At 36.9% G+C, this 21521-nt stretch overlaps 1 protein-coding gene across 3 annotated transcripts in view; it reads left to right on the top strand.

Annotated features, from left to right (window-relative positions):
• The window catches only part of CLHC1 (clathrin heavy chain linker domain containing 1), a 62144-nt gene that overhangs the window by 3171 nt on the left and 37452 nt on the right, over positions 1 to 21521 (top strand). For 2 of the 3 annotated variants that reach the window (XM_020996255.2, XM_078149519.1), the window contains exons 2-4: positions 9396 to 9664; positions 11997 to 12184; positions 14257 to 14390. In XM_020996255.2, the coding sequence (XP_020851914.1) occupies positions 9482 to 9664; positions 11997 to 12184; positions 14257 to 14390 (505 nt within the window). In that variant the 5' untranslated portion in view covers positions 9396 to 9481. The remainder of the gene's footprint in view (positions 1 to 9395; positions 9665 to 11996; positions 12185 to 14256; positions 14391 to 21521) is intronic. The other variant, XM_078149520.1, reaches the window with a different exon arrangement.

The following is a 21521-nucleotide window of genomic DNA, read 5'->3' as shown; positions in this document are numbered from 1 at the left end:
AGGTAAGAATTAGAACCAATAGGAGGAACCACCAGAAAGAGGAAACAAAACACAGCAGAAGAAAAAAAAATAGCAAATAGTATGCTTCGATCTGCATTCAAACACCATAGTTCTTCCCTTGGATGTGGATGGCATTTTCCATCATGAGGCCTTTAGAGATGTTTTAGATCCTTGTATTGCTGAGAAGGGTTAAGTCTGTCAGTGTTAGTCATCTCACAATGTGGCTGTTACTGTGTACAACATTCTCCTGGTTCTGCTCATTTCACTCAGCATCAGACGATACAAGTCTTTCCAGGTTTTTCTAAAGCCAGCCTGTTCATCATTTCTTATAGCGCAATAGTATTCCATTACATTCATATACCACAACTTGCTCAGCCATTCCCCAATTGATGGGCATCCTCTCAATTTCCAACTCTTTGCCACCACAAAAAGAGCTGCTATAAATATTTTTGTACATGTAGGTCCTTTTCCCATTTGTATGATCTCTCTGGGATACAGCCCTAGAAGTGCTATTGCTGGGTCAAAGTTGTGGTACATGAATGTGATGGAATACTGTTGTGCCGTAAGAAATGATGAACAGGCTGAATTCAGAAAAACCTGGAAAGACTTATATGATCTGATGCTGAGTGAAGTGAGCAGAACCAAGAGGACTTTGTACACAATAACAGGCACCTTATGCAATGACTAAGATTGTTAAAATGAACCCTTTTTTATAGCCCTTTGGGCATACTTCCAAATTGAAGCTATGCTTCTTAAAGCAGCCCAAGATTGAATTAGCTTTTTCAGCTATCATCTTACACTGCTGACTCATGTTAAGTTTCAGTCCAATGAAACTGTTATATTTTTCAGATGAACTGCTATCTAGCCATACTATCCTCATCTTGTACTTAATAAAGTCAACGTTTTGAACTGAAGTATAAGATTTTGCATCAATATTCATTAAATTTTATCTTATTTAACTCATTGTTTTGTTCCATCAAAGATCTTTTTGGATCTGGACTCTGTCCTCCAATGTGTTAGCTATCCTTGGCTTTGTGTCATCTGTAAATTTGATGAGGATGCCATCTATGCCTTTAAGTCATTGATAAAAATATTAAATAGCATCAACCCAAGCACAAATGTCTTTCCAGGTTGACATCAAACTATTAACAATTGTATGTTGAATCTGGCCGTTCAGCCAGTAATAAATCTATCCGATTGTATTATCATTTAGTTCACATCTCTCTGTTTTTTTTATATAATAAATTGCTTTTCTAGTATTTATTTTAAAAAAAGAGAAAAAAACTTTTTTTTTCTTTTGCTTAGGCAATCAGGGTTAAATAACTTGCCCAGGGTCACACAGCTAGTAAGTGTCAAGTGTCTGAGGCTGGATTTGAACTCAGGTACTCCTGAGTACCTGAGTACTCAGGCCAGAGTACTGGCCTGAACTCTATCCACTGCGTCACCTAGCTGCCCCCCCCCCAAAAAAAAACATTTCTGATAGAATGATAGACAAATGTGGCACTTGCACATAATTTTGGGCAGGAGACCTGATCTTGGTAAATAGGCCCTGGCCATGTTAAATAAAGTGATAGCTCTGTTATTTTCAGCAGGAAGATAGTATTTAACAAAATATCTGTTTCCAACCCAGTCCGCAATGCATGGAGTACAATGCTATAGTTCTGGTTTTTAAGTTATGTGTAGAGTTGGAAAAAATGATACCAGGGATTTTTAGTCCTTTCTATAGTAGAAGTAATTAATTTTCCTTTACCCCTGTTTGGTAAGAACTGGTTTGAGCCACTTGGGAGGTGTTATTTAGGCATAATCCATTACCACTACTGGATAACTCGCTGGAAATATTTACGAAGTTAAATTAGGGATTTCAGGATATCACAATTCATTATACTATTAAAACACAATAGATTTGAGCTTTACAACTGTTGTGATTATTTGGGGTTATTCAGATGGGACACAGGAACTAGCCTCATACTTCAATTCTTTTTCTTTTTTGGGGGGTGGTGGGGTAAGGCAGTCGGGGTTAAGTGACTTGCCCAGGGTCACACAGCTAGTACGTGTTATGTGTCTGAATTCAGATTTGAACTCAGGTCCTTCTGACTCCAAGGCCAGTGCTCTATCCACTGCACCACCTAGCTGTGCGCTGCCCCCCCCCCCAGCAATTCTTGTTAGATGATGCTCTATATAACTTTGGAGTATATAATGATTTGAACATCAAATGACTTTTGGGGTCTCAAATTTGTTTAATATTTAATTATTAAATTTGCAGAAGACCTGTTGCTTTGCTTTCCTATTAGTACTTTAGTGTTAAAAATGAGAAGAATAACTATTTGTACACCTGTGAAGAGTTTAGCCCTGTGGCTTGGTATTTGGGTTAGAGTGGATGCAGAAGCCTATATATGTTACTCTCCTTGCCTTCAATGAAGTTAGGTTCTTTGAGGAGATAAGATTTTACACATTTGAAAAATATTAAAGAATTGTAGATAGGGCTCTGGATCTAGAGTCAAAAAGACCTGAATTCAAATCCTCTCGACCTCAGTTTCCTTACCTGTAAAATGAGGATAATAATATTTACCTTACAATGTTATGAAGATTAAATGAGATAATATTATGTGAGGTGCTGCTGTTATTTGTCTTGCATTCTCAAAGAGGACCATAACCTCAGGGAAGTGATGCCATGACCTGCAAGTGAATTGAATTTAAGTGAGGGAGGGCTGTGCAAGGTCACCAGCCTTTCTCCTCCAGAGCCATCTGAGTCCAGTGGCCAGATAGAGATCAGGGGGACTGGAGATGGCCCAGGATGCACTGGGAGACTTTGGCCTTTTTAAGCTAAGGTCTTTTCCAGGTCTCACTTTGACTGAGGTGCATTGCAAACCCTAAAGAACTTTTCAAATGTGAGCTCTTATTAGCATTATTTTCTGTTATAAGATGATTAAATATAGTAAGGTACCAAATATAGAAGGTAGCAAAATGTATAGTATAGATGGTAAATACTAAAGCCATTCAGGAAGAGGAGAACTCTTATATTGCCTGAGGTTATGGAGGAAGTAAAATTTGTGATGGACCTTTGAAGAACAAGATAGGAGAGGGGAAGAAGAACTGCATTCCAGGAAAGGAAACAATATTTTGTTTGAATCCAACAAACATTTTAAAAAATTAAGCATTTATTTTGTGCAAAGAGCATTGTGCTAGGTTAGGGGCTATACAAAGTTTAGGTAAAATAGTCTCTATACTCATAGAATATGCAGTGTAGAGGGATGTGATGCACATACTTCAACAGAACTATAAATGATCTCATCAATGTGGGTACTTCCTATAACTGAGCATTGCAACCTGTCCCTACTTTCTTATTCAAGGTTCTTAAAATCTAGATTTAGATAGGGAAAGAGTTCATCTAACACAACACCTCTTTAAAAAAACAAACAAACAAACAAACCCCCCCCCCAAAATGAGGAAACTGAGACCCAGAATGTTAAAGTGATTTTTCTAAAGTCACATAGGTAGTAAGTTACAGAGCTGGGATTTGGACCTATGTATTCTGACATCAAATCCATTGTGCTATTTCTTGTACTATAATGAACTCCTGTTTGTGTCTTCCTGAAAATGCTCTATGGGGAGTTCACTGTTCTCAGGCCTTCTTGTAGATCTCTTGACATTATATAGTTATTAGTGGGGCACATAAACTGTTCATCTGCCATCTCTCCTCTCAGTTTGTATCTGGTCCACCTCTTCACGTAGTCCATCTTTTGTGGTGATGTACAACTTTAATTTTTTCAAGTTTGTAATATTCCATGACTTGCAGCCATCCAGTATCACCAGAAGAATGTGAATGTTAAAAAGATAAGCCTTAGTTTCAAGAAGGGATTTGAAGTCATTAAAAACACTGTACAGTTTTCCATATCACAGTTTTCTATATGCTGTGTTACTTGGGTTTTCTTCCTATTGAATGCTGCACTCATTTCAGTTGTCCAGTTGCAGTTTATGTCCAAGATCAATATACTGAGAGCTTTATGGGCTGTGTCCATACAGTTGTATATCATAGTATGGACAATAATCATTCTTCGTTCACTTGGTTTTTCCAAACTCCTTTGAAAGATTATGGCTGTCTGTGGTATTTTAGAACCTGATGAAATCATTAAAATGTCATCCACAGACAGCATCTGGAGAAGCTTACCATGCATAGGGAATTCCTCTCCATTTGGACTTTGAGCTGGCTATTCTCCATGTCATTAGTAAATACCTAAATATAGCTCTCTATTTAGTGCCTCAAGTGATATAAATAATCAGAGGGTTGTCAAAGTTACTTCTGTTTTTCCAGCTTTCAGGAACTCATGTAAACCACAAAGACCATTAGATGATTTTTAACATACACATGAGAGATGCCTTGTTGGAAAACCATCTTTAATCCAATGCTTTTTCATAGCCAATAAAGTGTAGAGGGATCGGATTAGCTCTGAGCCTTTCTGTCAGCTATATGTGTATAAAGAATATAATTTGCAAAAGTTGTCTTATACTTTCTTCAGTGATCCCCTCCATCCAGTCCTTATAATAGTTTTGTAGAGATGGGAAAATGGGCAGACTGGGGTCAATAGGTATTGATATTTTCATGGTAATAATGTCTGTGAAATCTTCCAGTTGATATCTTCCTCTCTTTCAAATAGCTGGAGGATCAATACCTCAAAACTATTATCTCTAGAATGGACTCCCTGCTTTGTTTAGTTCAACAGCTCTTACCATCTTTTCTGTTTTCCTTAGTGCTCTTTTGGGGTATCGAGGTGATGCAGTGGATAGAGTGCTGGGCCTAGAGTCAGGAAGACACATACATCTTCCTGAATACAAATCTGGCCTCAGACATTTACTAGTTGTGTGACCCTGGGCAAATCACTTAACCCTGTTTGCCCGGTTTCTTCATCTGTAATATGAGCTGGAGAAAGAAATGGCAAACCACTCCAATGTTTGCCAAGGAAACCCCACATGGGGTCACAAGAGAGTCAGACACAACTGAAACAACGGAACAATAGTAATAGTGCTCTTTTGGCTTCCTCATACAAGGCACTGGAGAATATGATGGTAGAGGTCAAATGTAGTGGATCCATTATGATTGATGGAGAAAATAATTTATTATGATAATCTAGGCCAGTGGTATCAAACTCAAATAGAAAACAGATCTCTGCAGGCTGTGTATTGACTTAGAAAACCACAAATAACATTGTGTTTGTTATATTTTTATTTTGTTAAATATTTCCCACTTGTATTTCCCCTGCTTTATTTTTGTATTATAAGCTTTAATGATGTTTTCTGTTTCTTATATCACCATTGTATCCCTTGTATCCTTCCCTTTTCCTCTCCCAAAGAGCCATCCCATGTGACAAATAATATTTTTGGAAAGAAAAAAAGTCAACACAGATGATTGATACATTGGAAAAATTCCAATAACATGTACAGTGTGTAATACCTGTGGCCCTTCTACCTTCTCACAGAGGTAGATTGGAGGTGTCTTCTCTTATGTCTTCCTTTTTTTTTCTTTTTTTCTTTTTTTCTTTTTAAGCAATTGGGGTTAAGTGACTTGCCCAGAGTCACACAGCTATTAAGTGTCAGCTGTTTGGTCTGAGGCCGAATTTGAACTCAGGTCTTCCCTGACTTCAGGGCCAGTGCTCTATCCACTGCACCACCTAGCTGCCCCTCTCTTATGTGTTCCTCTGAGTCTCACTTCATCTCTTTTTTTTCCCCCCAAAATTCTTTGTTTTTATTGTCTTTTAGAAAGAAAAAATAAAGAACATTTCCATGTACACAGCAGAACATAAGAGAGGATTCAATATAAAACAATAAATTTCCATTTCAAGCAAACCTATATAATAAATACTACACATTGTTTTCAAAGCTACCCAGCTTTTTTTGGCTTGCTTTTAGGTTTTCTTTTGTTCTCTGCTATACACTTTTTACTTTACTTTTTTCACTCTTACTCCTCCCCACCCCCTACCGCAAAAGAAGGCTACAGTTAAACTTGGATATGTACATACACACACACACACACACACACACACACACACACACACACACACACACACACACACACACATATATACAAAGATATCTATAAGCATACACATATATACACATATACAGTCACATACGTGTATGTAAGACCATGCTATGCATAATTCCACTTGTCATGTCTTTCTCTGAAGGTAGATAGCATCTTGCTATCTAGCATAAATGCAACATAGCATCAATACTCTTACATTTTCCCAGTCACCAATGGAGTAAAGCAAGGCTGTGTGTTGGCTCCCAGGCATTTTCTTTTCTTTTCTTTTCTTTTCTTTTCTTTTCTTTTCTTTTCTTTTCTTTTCTTTTCTTTTCTTTTCTTTTCTTTTCTTTTCTTTTCTTTTCTTTTCTTTTCTTTTCTTTTCTTTTCTTTTCTTTTCTTTTCTTTTCTTTTCTTTTCTTTTCGCAATGGGATTAAGTGACTGCCCAAGGTCACATAGCTAGTAAGTGTCAAGTGTTTGGTCTGAGGCCGCATTTGAACTCAAGTCCTCCTGACTTCAGGGCCGGTGCTCTATCCACTGTGCCACCTAACTGCCTCTCCCATGCATTTTTGTGTGATGTTTTTAGCAATTTTGTCAGATGCTTTCGACAAGAATAAAATAGCATCAAGGTCAGTTACTGCATTGATGGCAAATTATTTAACTTTAAAAGGCTATAAGCCAAGAGTAAAGTGGAGGGAGAATTGGTGCATGACTTTTTGTTCGCAGATGATTGTGCACTCAATGCATCCTCTGAGGCTGAGATACAACAAAGTATGGATCAGTTCTCTGCTGCTTTTGCTAATTTTGGCCTAACACCAAAAATACACAGGTTCTACACCATCCACATGTGGAACCATTGGTTAGAGCAAATGCAGTTTTGAACACTGTGGGTATGCTTGGCAGTATACTTTCCAGGAATGTTCACGTAGATGATGAGGTTGACTCATGCATTGCCAGAGCTAGCTCTGAAGGAAAGTGTGAGAGAGAAGAGGTATTAGACTGCTTACAAAATTGAAGATCCACACAGCCATTGTGTTCACGTCATTGTTGTATGCCTGTGAAACCTGGACTATATACCTGCAACATGCCAGGAAACTGAAATGCTTGCATTTGAAGTGTCTTAGGAAAATTCTGAAGATTATATGGCAAGATAAGGTACCAGACACTGAGGTCCTTTCTTGAGCTAAACTGCCAAGCATTCAAACTCTACTTCATAGAGCACAAATTCAGTGGGCTTGCCATGTTGTTCAAATGCCAAATGTATGTTTACCTAAGAAACTATTTTACAGAGAACTCACACAAGGCAGGTGCTCACAGAGGAAGTGATACAAGGATACTCTCAAGGTCTCTCTGAAGAACTTTGGAACTGATTTCCTGGCATGGGAGACACTGGCACAGAGGGCAGCATGGTGTGCCCTCATCAAAGAAAGTGCTGTGCTCTTATGAGCAAAACAAAATTGCAGTAGCTTGCAAGAAATGTGAGACATTCAAATTTAGAGACCTCTCCACTCCAAAAATTCACGTGGACTATTTGTGTCTTACCTATGGTAGAGCCTTCTGACCTTGTATTGGTCTGATCAGCTGCAGTTGGACATACTATACCTTGATTCCCAACATAATGATATCATTTTGGTCTTCCTTGAGAATGAAGGACAACAACCAACTTTATATACATATCTAGATATATATGTATGTACATACACACATATGTACAATTTTTCTCTTTTCAGATTAAAGTCCTTTTGATTATATTTTCAAGTCACTGGGTAAATATATTGTCTACCATGAGACCTTTCTGATACCTCCAATTGTTAAGAAATCTCAGCTCCCCCAAATTACCTTTCTACATATATTGTATTTGCTTATATATGTATGCATAGTATGTTCCCCTATTCATAAGCTCCTTGAGAAACTTCTACCCCACTCTTCTGATTGGTGAGTATTTTCTCCTGGCTCACTATTTAGGAAAGTCCTACTCTTTGCCCCTTTCCACAGCCTCACCAGCCACATTGCTGCCCTTGTACCTGTTTATCTTGGTCACCTTATCACCCACCTGTGCCTGCTCTTCTCCCTTCCTGCCTTCTCTCCCACACCTCAACCTGAGCCACCCACTTTTTGCCTTTTGCTCTGGGAACAGTAATCAAATTACTGCTATCATTGCTTGTGGAAAGGGTACATCATTATATTCCCTCTGGTTCTTACACTTTTCCTGTGATTTCTCAAAGCAAAGAACCACTCTTTTATATACTGTCCACTCACTAAAATGTGAATTCTTTTGGGGCAGGAACTGTCTTGCTTTTGTTTTTGTATCCCCAACACTATACTTGTAAGTACTGAATAAATAATTTTCATTCATTCATTATTCATGAGTTGATACTGCCCCAAATTCACCATTCTGCAAATAAGCTGGTGATAAGTCTTTCTCAACTTTGTTAAGCTGGTCCTCAGACAGCAGACATGCAGTTCATCACTGGGCCTGTACTTCAGCTCTTCTAATCTGGTAGTACCCTCCAGAGTATGTGTTTTTGACAAACCCACAGTCGCTTCTGTCCCACAATGTAGTACTTTGTCATGTAGAGAAGGTGTTAAGATCAAATGAGATAACAAAATTTGTCCATTATAACACTGTATAAATTATATATATGTATACATACATGCATGTGTGTGTGTGTGTGTGTGTGTGTATATATATGTATATATATATATATATATATATATATATATATATATATATATATATATATATGTATATGTATATGTATATGGCAGCCATCATGACTTAGTGAGAAATAGCCAATGAAAATTTTTGAACAAAGGTTCACTGATACCAAAAGAAGCAAAGCCTGGCAGAGGTGTGAGGATGGATCTAGGGGAGAGGAAAGTAGAATTGACAAGACCTGCTAGAAGGCATTGCAGCAGTACCAGATGCCTCAGTATTGAGGGCCTATTCTGGAATGGTGACAGTGGGAATAGAGAGGATGGAACAGATTTGAGAAAGATTTTGGAGGTAGACTATTTTTTTTTGGTCAGGCAATGGGGTTAAGTGACTTGCCCAGGGTCACACAGCTAGTAAGTGTTATGTGTCTGAGGCCAGATTTGAACTCGGATCCTTCTGAATTCAGGGCCGGTGCTCTATCCACTGCGCCACCTAGCTGCCCCTGGGGGTAGACTATTACCAAAAAGAACATATGAAACCACATGTAAAAGTGCAACAATTAAAGATTTTGTGATTCAGAGAAATCCATATAAAGTCTTTTTATTTTACAAATGAATCTTTTAACTTCCTGACATGAACTGAAAAAGATTAGAAAATTGGCATTAATTTATGTTTCTGTTTATTCAGCTTTATTCTGATGACTTTTTTTTTTCTTTCAGGGTTTGATCAAAATGTTGGCTTTGTTACAAAAACAGGATCCAAGTTAGACTTTTATCTGGGAAACAAGTGCACAGAGTGTTAAGGAATGTCTGTTCAAGAGTTTGCGATAAATAAACATGCCATTCTTCCTCCTATCATTAGTAATCATGATAAGGAGTTTTTGGAAAGAATGCAGAGATACATAATCACAGAAACTGAGAGAGTGGGCTGTACTGATGAAGGACCAGCTGATGAATATTTCATCATATACCGAAATGTGTTTGACAAGGTAATATAGTACTTGAAGAATTTAAAAAATTTATTTGTGAATGACAGTGTGAGACCTCCTTCTCTGACCTAAATGCTCTGCCTCTTTCTAGTAAAGAGGAAATAGTATATTGTTTCCAGAAGGGATAGATATGGAGTACAATATAGATTATAAATGTTAGTACAATATTAATGTCTACTTGTTAACTCAGCCTAAGCCCAATCATTTTTCCCTCAAATAAGTCAGTTTTGATTCTTAGACTAGAACCTGGTCATATAAGCCAGCTGCTTTCTGATTTTTTTTTACTCACAAGTAGCAGTTGTGGCATTTTTATATCATCAGTCTCTGTCATCTGTCAGGAGCAAGCTTGAAAACAGGAACCTGTTGCCATTTTGTTGCTGACGTTTCAGCCTGATTTTAATCCAGGGATTTAGGATTGTAGTTTATCCAGTGGAGAGAGGTCTGTTCTGAACTAGAGGTTTGGCCTATAGGTATAGATTTGGTGAACAAGGCATTAGATCACAATTGCTCGTTGGACAAATTTGACATTGTTCCCTGGCTTCTTGATCCTGGTTGCCTTCTGTGCCAGTTATGTGCTGTTGCTTAGGCCATCTCCCTGCCTGAAATGTTCTCCTTTCTTACCTCCACCTCTGGAAACTCCAGGCTCCCTTCAAGGCGTAGGTCAAATGCCAGCTCCCACCTCCATCTGTGAAGGTAGCCTCTGAGGCTGCTTGGTGTCTACTCATCTGTGGATGAGATGCTTCCTCTAGTAGAATGTAAACTCTTTGAAGGCAGGGTCTGCTTATTTTGTTTTGCATCTCTAGCATCCAGCTCAGTTTCTGTCCTGTAGGAAGACAAAGGGACAGGGACTTGTGGCTCATTAGCACAGGGGAGTCCTAAATGAAGGCTCCTCCCCATCCCCAACCCAGTTCTGGTCAGCACATTCTCTATAGTGCTACTTAGAGGGTTGCTTTGGGAACTGAGAAGTTAATGACTTTTCCCGGGTAACACAGCCAGTGTATGTCATTGGCAAGACTTGAACCCAGATCGTATTGGTTCCAAGGCTGGCTTTCTGTCCACTACATCATGATGCCTCTCAAATCATGTGAGAATTAAAAGATTTAATTCGTTGAATAATTATTTTGTGGTGATAATGGATAGATCAAGAACAGGGAGTTATTTGTTGTTTCAGTTGTTTCAGTCATGTCTGACTCTCTGTGACGCCAAACATATTGCCAAGAATTTGGTTTGCTCTTTCCTTCTCTAGATCATTTTATAGATGAAGAAACTGAGGCAAACATTTAAGTGACTTGCCCAAGTTAGTAAGTGTCTGAGGCCAGATTTAAACTCAAGTCTTGCTGACTCCAGGCCTGACACTCTCTCCACTGTGCCATCTAGCTGCCCCAGGGAGTGGTAGGCTCTTAATAAATGCTTGTTGAATTGACTAGAATAGCTCTCATTTAACCTAATACTGACTGATCAAGAACACTCTATGCAGCAAGGACAGCATTAAAGGATCCTATTATTCATGATTAAAGGAGACCCCATATTAAAAGAAAACTCAAACAAACCACTATTGTCTTCAGTCACTGTTACTAAAGTGCATCTGACTTGTTTCTCATGTATTGTACAGTTGGACAGGACATCTTTACTGTACGTGGTTGACTGTGATAATTAGATCGAGTTAGTTTTTTAAAAAGAAGTTTCTGAATTTGTAGGAATAATTTTTACCTGCCAACCACACATAGAGACAACCTTTTTCACAGACTTGTAAAATAACCAGGCATAGAACCTGATACTTTTTTGCCTTTTAAAGGTAGGTTCACAAACACAGAGTTTTCATTTATTCATTCAAGAGTTATACCCTTCCTACTGTCAAAAGACAACTCCTTTTGAACTTATAGATTAAAATATATTACAAAACAAAATTTCATTTGAGGATAAAATAATCAAATCTATCTGAAAGATACAACGATGCTTTCAGACATCTCAGGTGAACAGATTCGGCGTTCAGGGAACAACTTAGGTTTTTTTGGCTAAGGCAGAAAAGAAAACACTTTAGGGCCCAGTATATTATAAGATTTTTAAAGATAAGGACTGTTTTATTTTGTTTGCATTTGTTCTCACACCCTTAACAGTACTTAGTCAAACGATCTGCATACCAGGTGCTTAGCAAATGGTGATAAATTTAAAAAATCCAGTTGTGGTTTAAGTTTGCTAAATGTTTATTTGTAGAATTCTAATTATAATCTCATATCATTTCAAAGTGATCTGTGACGCTGTTTGCAAGGCTTTTGTTTTATGTTCTCTTAGAATGAATTTAGTACCATAGTCAGGAAAATAATGTTTTCAGATAATAGAGCATGTCACCGCATACAAAACTATTCTTACTTCAATCAAGCAAGAATATGATTCATTCATTGAGACAATAAAGAAAGGCCAAAGAAATGCATTTTATCTTCATGGAAAGCTGAAAGTTCTGGCAGCAGAGCCCACAACACTGGTATATCATAGGAAAAGAGTAGTCCAACTTGAAGCAAAGTAAGTATACTAATTTAGATTAAAGGATCATATGAATTAGTGATTACATGATAATTAGGCAACATAACTGTAGTTTAGTGGTTCTTTTTTGTTGGTGTTATTGTAATGCATTTGATTTATCAGTTCTTATCTACCTCATGAAAGTAATACATTCCATGTATATATGCATGTATATATTTAAATTAAAGGGAATTTAACTTACTTTAATTTTGAGAATTTTATAATACCCTTTAAAATAAGGTGAGGTATTCTGGGGGATCATTGCTTTCTGTAGTTAATTTTTCACATACTTGATTTAATTACAATTCTGAACCTGGCTGTACTGTCTACATAAAAGGGCTTTAATCCTGAAGTGTGCACAGGTTAATAACATACAATCAGTTGGTAGAATGCTCATTCTTGTGAAATTTTCTCAAATTATTTTGAGGTGGTCTGGAAAATTGCCAATAAATCAGCTTTGTACGTAGTTTTAAATGAGCTTTGAAAATAACCAGTTTGCAGAATATCCATTGTTCCTTTCCATACTTAGCAGTGTCGTAGAGGAAAGTTGCATTCAACGGGCAAGCGGCCCAGGAAAACTCATTCTTAGCATCATGCTTAACTTTGTATTAACTTTATTTAACAAAGGAAAAATTTTAAATGAATCTGTTTTGTGAGGCCTGACTTCTACTTCCACATTGATGGCAGAGTAGTAGAAAATAAGCCTGAAAATGCTAAGTATTAAGTGCTTTTAGTTCATATATTGACCAACATAAGTATGAGCACTATAAATATGAAATCTTTATCTAGTGATGTACTGTTGGAATAGCTGAACCATATTTTATTACTGATGTTCTCATAATGAATGAAAGCAGAAGACAAATGGTAGGCAGCTAGGTAGTGCCATAGTGGTGCCACAGGGTGCTGGGCCTGAAACCAAGAAGACCTAAGTTCAAATTCAGCCTCAGACACTTAATAGCTATGTGACTCTAGGCAAGTAACTGAACCACTCTCTGCCTCAGGATCCTTATATGTAAAATGGGGATAATACCTCATAGGGTTGTTATGAGGATCAAATGAGATATAATACATCAAGTGCTTTGCAAACCTTGAGGCACAATATAAAGCATAGCTGTCCTTATTAAGTTACAGCTAAATGGAAGGCTGACTCCTTGGAGAGGAAAAATGAGAGTGGTAAAATTGGTTTTACTGTGTAACCAAAGGCAGTAAGAAACCTCCTTTCCTGAGATGCTTGGTTGCCTTGTCTTACAGCGTTCATGATGAAAAGAAATAAACAAAAGACTTGACGTGAAGGTTATTGTAGCTTATGTGCTGTCTGTTGAAGGAGATAAACAGGTACAGGATTTCTGTGAAGAGCTTGATGAGATCTCCCAAACCAAGTTAGCATATACTTTGATACTCAGTGATCTCACTTCAAAGATCAATAAAGAGAAAGATGGCAAAAGTTATGTCAGAAAATATGGTTTAGGTTTAGCAAACAAAAGGAAACAAAGTTTTGTTGATTCGTCTGATAAAAGACCATCTTTTCACACAAGCATGCTTCTGGCCATGCTATATGGCTGTGAATGACCAAGGCATCTAAACATGGCTCATCCAAAGGGGAGGGGAGGGGAGAGAGAGAGAGAGAGAGAGAGAGAGAGAGAGAGAGAGAGAGAGAGAGAGAGAGAGAGAGAGAGAGAGAGAGAGAGAGAGAGAGAGGTGCAGGCATATAGTGGGCATAATTAGGCTGTAGTTTGTGAATGTATAATAGAAAGGGTTTTATTTATTTAAAAAATTGCTTGAACTGTAATCATGCCTAGTATGAAATTTTAGTAACAGTTATGATGAGAAAAAAATGAAGTTAGTTCACTTTTTCAGGCCGTTGGTTAGTGAATATCCACCTGTCAAATAATCTTAAGTATTATCTGAAACCAGTAACCAAAACTCAAGGTAACTGAATAAGATGACAATTCAAAATAAAAGTAATTATTTAACCAATTTTGTTTAACTAGTTCTGGTAATCCGGAGAGTTGAGTCATTTGAAGGAAATGAAAGAAATCCTTTCTTTTTTCTTTCTTTCTTTTTTTCTGTAGGATAAGGGTTATTGAAGCTAATTCCTCCAAGATTCAAAAGCAGCTAAAGAAATTAAGACAAGTTAGGAGAAAGGGCATTGTAAAAGAAGGAAACTATCTCACAACTACCATAAATCCTTCAAGGCCCATTCCAGGTAGGGCATTTTACTTAATATCTTAGAGAGAGTAAGATGTTTGAATTGTTTCCCTTTGTAATATGTTAAATTCACATGTATCTAGATGAAATTCTTATGTGACTTAGGATTAATCTGGGTAGATGTGGATTTGCCTTAAAAAAAAGTGAACATTTATTTAATAAGCCTGAGTGTCCATTTTATTTAATGGATCCTAGGAGGAAATGAAAAAATATTAGAAGACATGGAAAGCCCTTGAAGAGTGTATAGTCTGGTTGGCAGAAATAAAACAGAAACCTATAAAAATGCAATGGTACTGGAATATATTGTGGGAGAAATATCTTTGATTTTGAAATTATTTTGCACTTAATTCCTTTCTTCAATATTAAATCCAAGATGTCACATTTAAAAAGACTCTTGATAAACTTATGAAATAAGGAAGATACAAAATTACTGTCAGTACTGTGAGGGCTCCTTTTTGCTTCTTCACTTGCTAATGGCAGAGTAACAGAATAAGAAGAGGTTGCTACAAATCACATAGTTTTTAGAATGTCTAAAAATATTAACTGTAGGGCAAAAGGGGAGGGGCCTGTTCTTGGCAACCCTGCCCCCCAGGTTGGCAGCCAGGAAAGGGGGACAAGTGACAACAGGGAAAAGCACAGGGGGCATCCACACCCCTTCCACAGGCCAGCTAATGGCTTGAATACGCAGTGAGTTTTGCTTTTAATGCAAGCCCTCCAAGCCACTTAGGGCTAAACTTAGAAAGAGTTTTAGACCAAGAACAGACAAAAAAGTACCCAGCTCAAGGACTGTGCAGTGTATACAAGTAAATAAAGCATATAAACAGAATGAATATAAAATAACTTCTGTGAAATTTAGATTATTAATTGATTGAATAATTAAAGGTTGTAGTTCATCACTAGAATCAGTATTTTATGCTCCTCATTCTACTGGACTCAGTGCCTTGGAAGGGAGGAGGGAAATAAGGAAGATGAGTCATCTGGTGATAAGATGTTTGTCTCTCATGCTGGGCCTTTCTGGTGCTGGGCAATGGTTAACACAGGAATTTCCAGAGGATGTTACTAACTCTGTTTTCCCAGATATCATAGATTCTGGAGACCCCCTCATGTGAAATCAGCATGATTAAGCAAAATGTATGCCCACCTTTCACCTTTGTTATAGATTAATGACAGTCTTAGTTTAGTCTAATCACTGTCAGATGTGTCTTTGGCTACTGAGGAATTGTTGACCTTATTTATTAGCAGTGGCTAGCCTTGCTAATAAATTGATCATGCTTAGAATTTTGTGCTTCAGTCTCTATTGTAGATTTTTATTGGGACAAACTGGGTGGGAGTCTGGGTGGAGATTGGGAAAGGCTTTGTGTAGAAGGGAGCATTTGAGCTGAGCTTAGAAGTAAGTCAGGGTTTTGAAAAGGTGGAGGTGAAGAGGGAGAACATTCCAGGCATAGAGGAGGCACAAAGATGATAGATGGAATGCTGTATATGAGGAACAGAAAAGAGTTCAGTTTGGCTTGAATGTTCATAAGGCAGTCCCATGCGGGATAATCCTGGAAAGCTGGATTGGAGCCAGATTATAAAAGACTTTAAATGCCAAACAGAAGAGTTTAACCCTAAAGGAAATGAAGAATCACTGGAGCTTCTTGAATGAAGAGTGTTGTAGTCAGACCTGTGCTTTAGGAATATCAATTTGACAGATATGTGGAGGAGGAATTTGAGAGGGGAAGGAACTTAAGGTAGGGAGACCAATCAGGAGCCTATTACAGTAGCTCAGGTGAAAGATGATAAAAACTGGGAGAGAAGGGGTCATGTGGGAGATGTTGTAGAATTGAGAAGGGAGAGTGAGAAGTAAAGGATGACTCCAAAGTTGTTTACCTCTGGGTGACTGGAAGGACGGTGCTGCCATCAATAGAAATACAACAGTTTGGAAATGGGGCAGGTTAGGTACCAGTAGGGGAAAAGTGAATTTTGTCTTTGATATGTTGAGTTTGAGGCCTATGAGACTCCCAGTTTGAAATTGAAACTATCCAGTAGACAGTGGTGATTTGGGATTAGAACTCAGGAGAGAAACTGGATGTATAGATCTGGTAGTCATCTTTAGAGATATGGTAATCTAATGCATTAGAATTGATGAGACCACCAAAAGAAATAGTGATGAGAGAGAAGAGGACAGAGCTTCAGGGGACATCTACATTTGGAGTCTGGAGAAGGAGCTTACAGATAGGTAGAAGGAGAACCAAGAGAGAGCAGTGTCTCAAGAACCCAAAGAAGAAGGATTATCCTAGAGTAGGTGGTGGTCAACTATGTCAAATGCTGAATTGAGATCAAGGGTGAGGAGTGAGGAAATGTTGCTATAGATAGGCAATTAAGAGATCATGGGTAACTTTGGAGAGAGCAGTTTCAGTTGAGTGATGAAGGCTTAAGCCAGACTGCAGTGATAGGCATTTGCAAAATATTATCTTAAAAATAACTGCAGCTTATTTGCCAGTTATTGCAGACTATGCCAGTTTCTGTTGCAGAAGGTAGAGAATATAGCAAAATTCAGGAACTCAATGGGACCTCCCAAATTATATCAACAGGTCTTTTGTTACTTGTTGATTTAAATGGGTATAGGGTATAACTGTGGGAAAACACTTAAGTAAATGTATTTAGCAATAGGAGATGAGAGAAGCCAATTGCTTATACACTACCTTGAAGCCACACATCTATGCATCATGAAATCTTTGAGAAAAGTTCTTTTAGGCCTTAAATGGAGGCCACTAACATCACACACAAAAAAAGAAAGAAGTTGGTTGATTGTATTTTAATAGATGAGAAATAGCTAATCATTGATTTTGAAGCCATTCCTGAATCATCTGTCTGTATATATTCGCTTCACTGAATTATTAGTGCGAAGAGCTAAACCCTTTAATCTTTAGCAAGGGGTGTCATGTGTTGCTTACAGGGAGTCAAGAATAGACCTTTATACCATCTTCTCCACCCACCTTTTTCAAAGATAGTTTAATTCCTTTTAGGAGAGGAAGCAGAAGGTGGGGCCATGGAGTGTCCACTCTCTGCTCTTCTTAGGCAGAGGAAGGGGTACCAGGATAGAACTATTTCTATCTGATCCCTTAAATATTGCTAGTGTAGGGGAAGTAACTTTAAAGTTCAAGCTAAACTTCTTATCAGTATGCATTAATAGTGAAAAGGAGTTTGGTGGCAAAATATCGGAAACTGAGGGGATGGCCATCAGTTGGGGAATGGCTAAACAAGCTGTGGTATATGAATGTAATGGAATGCTATTGTGCATTAAGAAATGATGAACAGGAAGATTTCAGAAAAACTTGGAAAGACTTGTACAAACTGATGCGAAGTGAAATGAGCAGAACCAGTAAAACATTATACACAGGATCAGCAACATTGTGTGATGATCGACTATGAATAACTCGGCTTTTCTCAGCAACACAATGATCCAAGAGAAGTACAGAGGACTCATGAAGGAAAATGCTCTCCATATCCAGAAATGATGGACTCTGAATGCAGTTTGAAGCATACTTTTTTTACTTACTTTTTTATGGTTTTTTCCCTTTTGCTCTGTTTCTTCTTTCACAACTGTAACTAATATGGAAATATTTTTTACGTGGTAGCACATGTGTAAACTATATCAAACTGCCTAGGTGAGAGAGGGAAGGAGAAAAAATTGGAACTCAAAATCTTGTAAAAATGAATGCTAAACGTGTTCTTTTTTTAAGACTTAATTTATTTTGAGTTATCAGCAATCACTTCCATAAGCTTTTGAGTTTAAAATTTTTCTCTCTCCCTTTCCACCTCCCTGCCCAAGATAGTACGCAGTCTGATATAGGCTATACATATACATTCCTATTAAACATATTTTCACATCAGTGATATTGTAAGTAAGAATTAGAACCAATAGGAGGAACCACCAGAAAGAGGAAACAAAACACAACAGAAGAAAAAGAGTAGCAAATAGTATGTTTTGATCTGCATTCAAACTCCATAATTCTTTCTTCTTTGTGGATAGCATTTTCCATCATGAGGCCTTTGGAGAATGTCTTAGATCCTTGTATTGCTGAGAAGGGTTAAGTAGTCATTTCACAGTGTGGCTGTTACTGTATACAACATTCTCCTGGTTCTGCTCACTTCACTCAGCATCAGTCCATACAGGTTTTTCCAGGTTTTTCTGAAGTCAGCCTGTTCATCATTTCTATATTGCAACTTGTTCAGCCATTCCCAATTGATAGGCATCCTCTCAATTTCCAATTCTTTGCTACCACAAAAAGAGCTGCTATAAATATTTTTGTACATGTGGGTCCTTTTCCCATTTGTATGATCTCTCTGGGATACAGCCCTAGAAGTGCTATTGCTGGGTCAAAGGGTATGTACATTTTTATAGCCCTTTGGGTATAATTCCAAATTGCTATCCAAAATGGTTGGATCATTTCACAACTCCACCAACAATGCATTAGTGTTCCAATTTTCCCACATCTTCTCCAACATTTATCATTTTCCTGTGTTTGGTCATGTTGGCCAATCTGATAGGTGTGATGTGGTACCTCAGAGTTGTTTTGGTTTGCATTTCTCTAATCGATAGTGATTTAGAGCATTTTTCATATAGCTATAGATGGCTTTAATTTCTTCATCTGAGAATTGCCTGTTCATATCCTTTGACCATTTATCAGTTGGGGAATGACTTGTATTCTTATAAATTTGACTTAATTCTCTTTATATTTTAGAAATGATGCCCTTTTCAGAGAGACTGGTTGTAAAATTCTTTCCCAATTTTCTGCCTTCCTTCTGATCTTGGTTGCATTGGCTTTGTTTATGCAAAAACTTTTCAATTTAATGTAATCAGAGTTATCCATTTTGCTTTTTGTAATGTTCTCTATCTCCTGTTTAGTCTTCTGTTCTCCATAAATCTAATAGGTAAACTATTCTTTGCTCACCCAGTTTGCTTACAGTATCACCCTTTGTATCTAAATCATGGACCCATTTTGACTTTATTTTGGTGTATGGTATGAGATTTTGATCTATGCCTAGTTTCTGCCATACTCTTTTTCAGTTTTCCCAGCAGTTTTTGTCAAAGTGAGTTCTTATTGCAGAAGCTAGGATCTTTGGGTTTATCAAATAATAGATTACTATCGTCATTGACTATTGTGTCTTGCATACTTAACCTATTCCACTGATTCACCACTCTATTTTTTTAGCCAGTACCAAGTAATTTTGATGATTGCTGCATTATAATACAATTTAAAATCTGGAATGTCTAGGCCACCTTCCCCTGCATTTCTTTTTATTAGTTCCCTTGATATTCTGGACCTTTTGTTCTTCTAAGTGAATCTTATTATTTTTTCTAAGATTATAAAATAATTTTTTGGTAGTTTGATTGGTATGGCACTGAATAAGTAAATTAGCTTAGGTAGAATTGTCATTTTTATTATATTAGCTCGGCCTACCCATGAGCAACTGATGTTTTTCCAGTTATTTAGATCTGACTTTATTTGTGTGAAAAGTGTTTTGTAATTGTGTTCATATAGTTCCTGGGTTTGTTTCGAGAGGTAAACTGCTAAATATTTTATAATGTCTACAGTAACTTTAAGTGGAATTTCTCTTTCTATCTCTTGCTTTTGGACTTTGTTGGTAATGTATAGAAATGCCAATGATTTATGTGGGTTTATTTTATAGCCTGCAACTTTGCTAAAGTTGTTTATTATTTCAAGTAGTTTTTTACTTGATTTTCTAGGATTCTTTAAGTATATCAATCATATTATCTGCAAAGAATGATAGCTTTGTTTCTTCTTTGCCTATTCTAATACCTTCTATTTCCTTTTCTTCTCTTATTACCAAAGCTAGCGTTTCCAGTACGATGTTGAACAACAGTGGTGATAATGGACATCCTTGTTTCACCCCCAATCTTACTGGAAATGCTCCTAGCTTGTCTGTATTATATATGATGCTTGCTGAAGGTTTTAGGTAGATGCTGTTTATTATTTTAAGGAAGACTCCATTTATTCCTATGCTCTCTAGTGTTTTTAATAGGAATGGATATTGTATTTTGTCAAAAGCTTTTTCTGAGTCTATTGAGATGATCATGTGGTTTCTGTTAGTTTTAGTGTTGATATAATCAATTATGCTGATAGTTTTCCTAGTATTGAACCAGCCTTGCATTCCTGGTATAAATTCTACCTGGTCATAGTGTATTATTCTTGTGATAAGTTGCTGTAATCTATTTTCTAATATTTTATTAAAAATTTTTGCATCTATATTCATTAGGGAAATTGGTCTATAATTTTCTTTCTCTGTTATGACTCTTCCTGGTTTAGGTGTCAGCACCGTGTTTGTATCATAAAAAGAATTTGGTAAGACTCCTTCTTCACCTATTTTCCCAAATAGTCTGTATACTATTGGAATTAATTGTTCTTTAAATGTTTGATAGAATTCACTCTTGTAAATCTGTCTGGCCCTGGAGATTTTTTCCTAGGGAGTTCATCAATGGCTTGTTCAATTTCTTTTTCTGAGATGGGGTTATTTAAGTATTTTACTTCCTCTTCTGTTAATCTGGGCAATTTATATTTTTGTAAATATGTATCCATTTCACTAAGATTGTCAAATTTGTTGGCATATAGTTGGGCAAAATAATTCCTAATTATTGTTTTAATTTCCTCTTCCTTGGTGGTAGCTTCACCCTTTTCATTCTTGATACTAGTAATTTGGTTTTCTTCTTTCTTTTTTTAATTAAATTAACCAAAGGTTTATCTATTTTATTGTTTTTTTCATAAAACCAGCTCTTAGTTTTATTTATTAGTTCAATAGTTTTCTTAATTTCAATTTTATTAATTTTTCCTTTGGTTTTCAATATTTCTAATTTGGTGTTTATTGAGGATTTTTAATTTGTTTTTTTCTAGTTTTTTTAGTTGTATGCCCAATTCATTGATCTCCTCTTTTTCTATTTTATTTATGTAAGCATTTAGAGATATAAAACTTCCCCTAAGAACTGCTTTTGCTGCATCCCATAAGTTTTGGTATGTTGTCTCATTATTGTCATTCTCTTGAATGAAATTATTGATTGTTTCTATGATTTGTTGTTTGACCCAATCATTTTTTAGGATTAGATTATTTAGTTTCCAATTATTTTTTA

The sequence above is a fragment of the Phascolarctos cinereus genome, unplaced genomic scaffold, assembly GCF_003287225.1.
Source record: "Phascolarctos cinereus isolate Bilbo 61053 unplaced genomic scaffold, phaCin_HiC Scaffold_2;HRSCAF=192, whole genome shotgun sequence".
In the NCBI taxonomy this organism is placed as follows: Eukaryota; Metazoa; Chordata; class Mammalia; order Diprotodontia; family Phascolarctidae; genus Phascolarctos; species Phascolarctos cinereus.
This window is presented reverse-complemented; position numbering and strand designations above follow the sequence as displayed.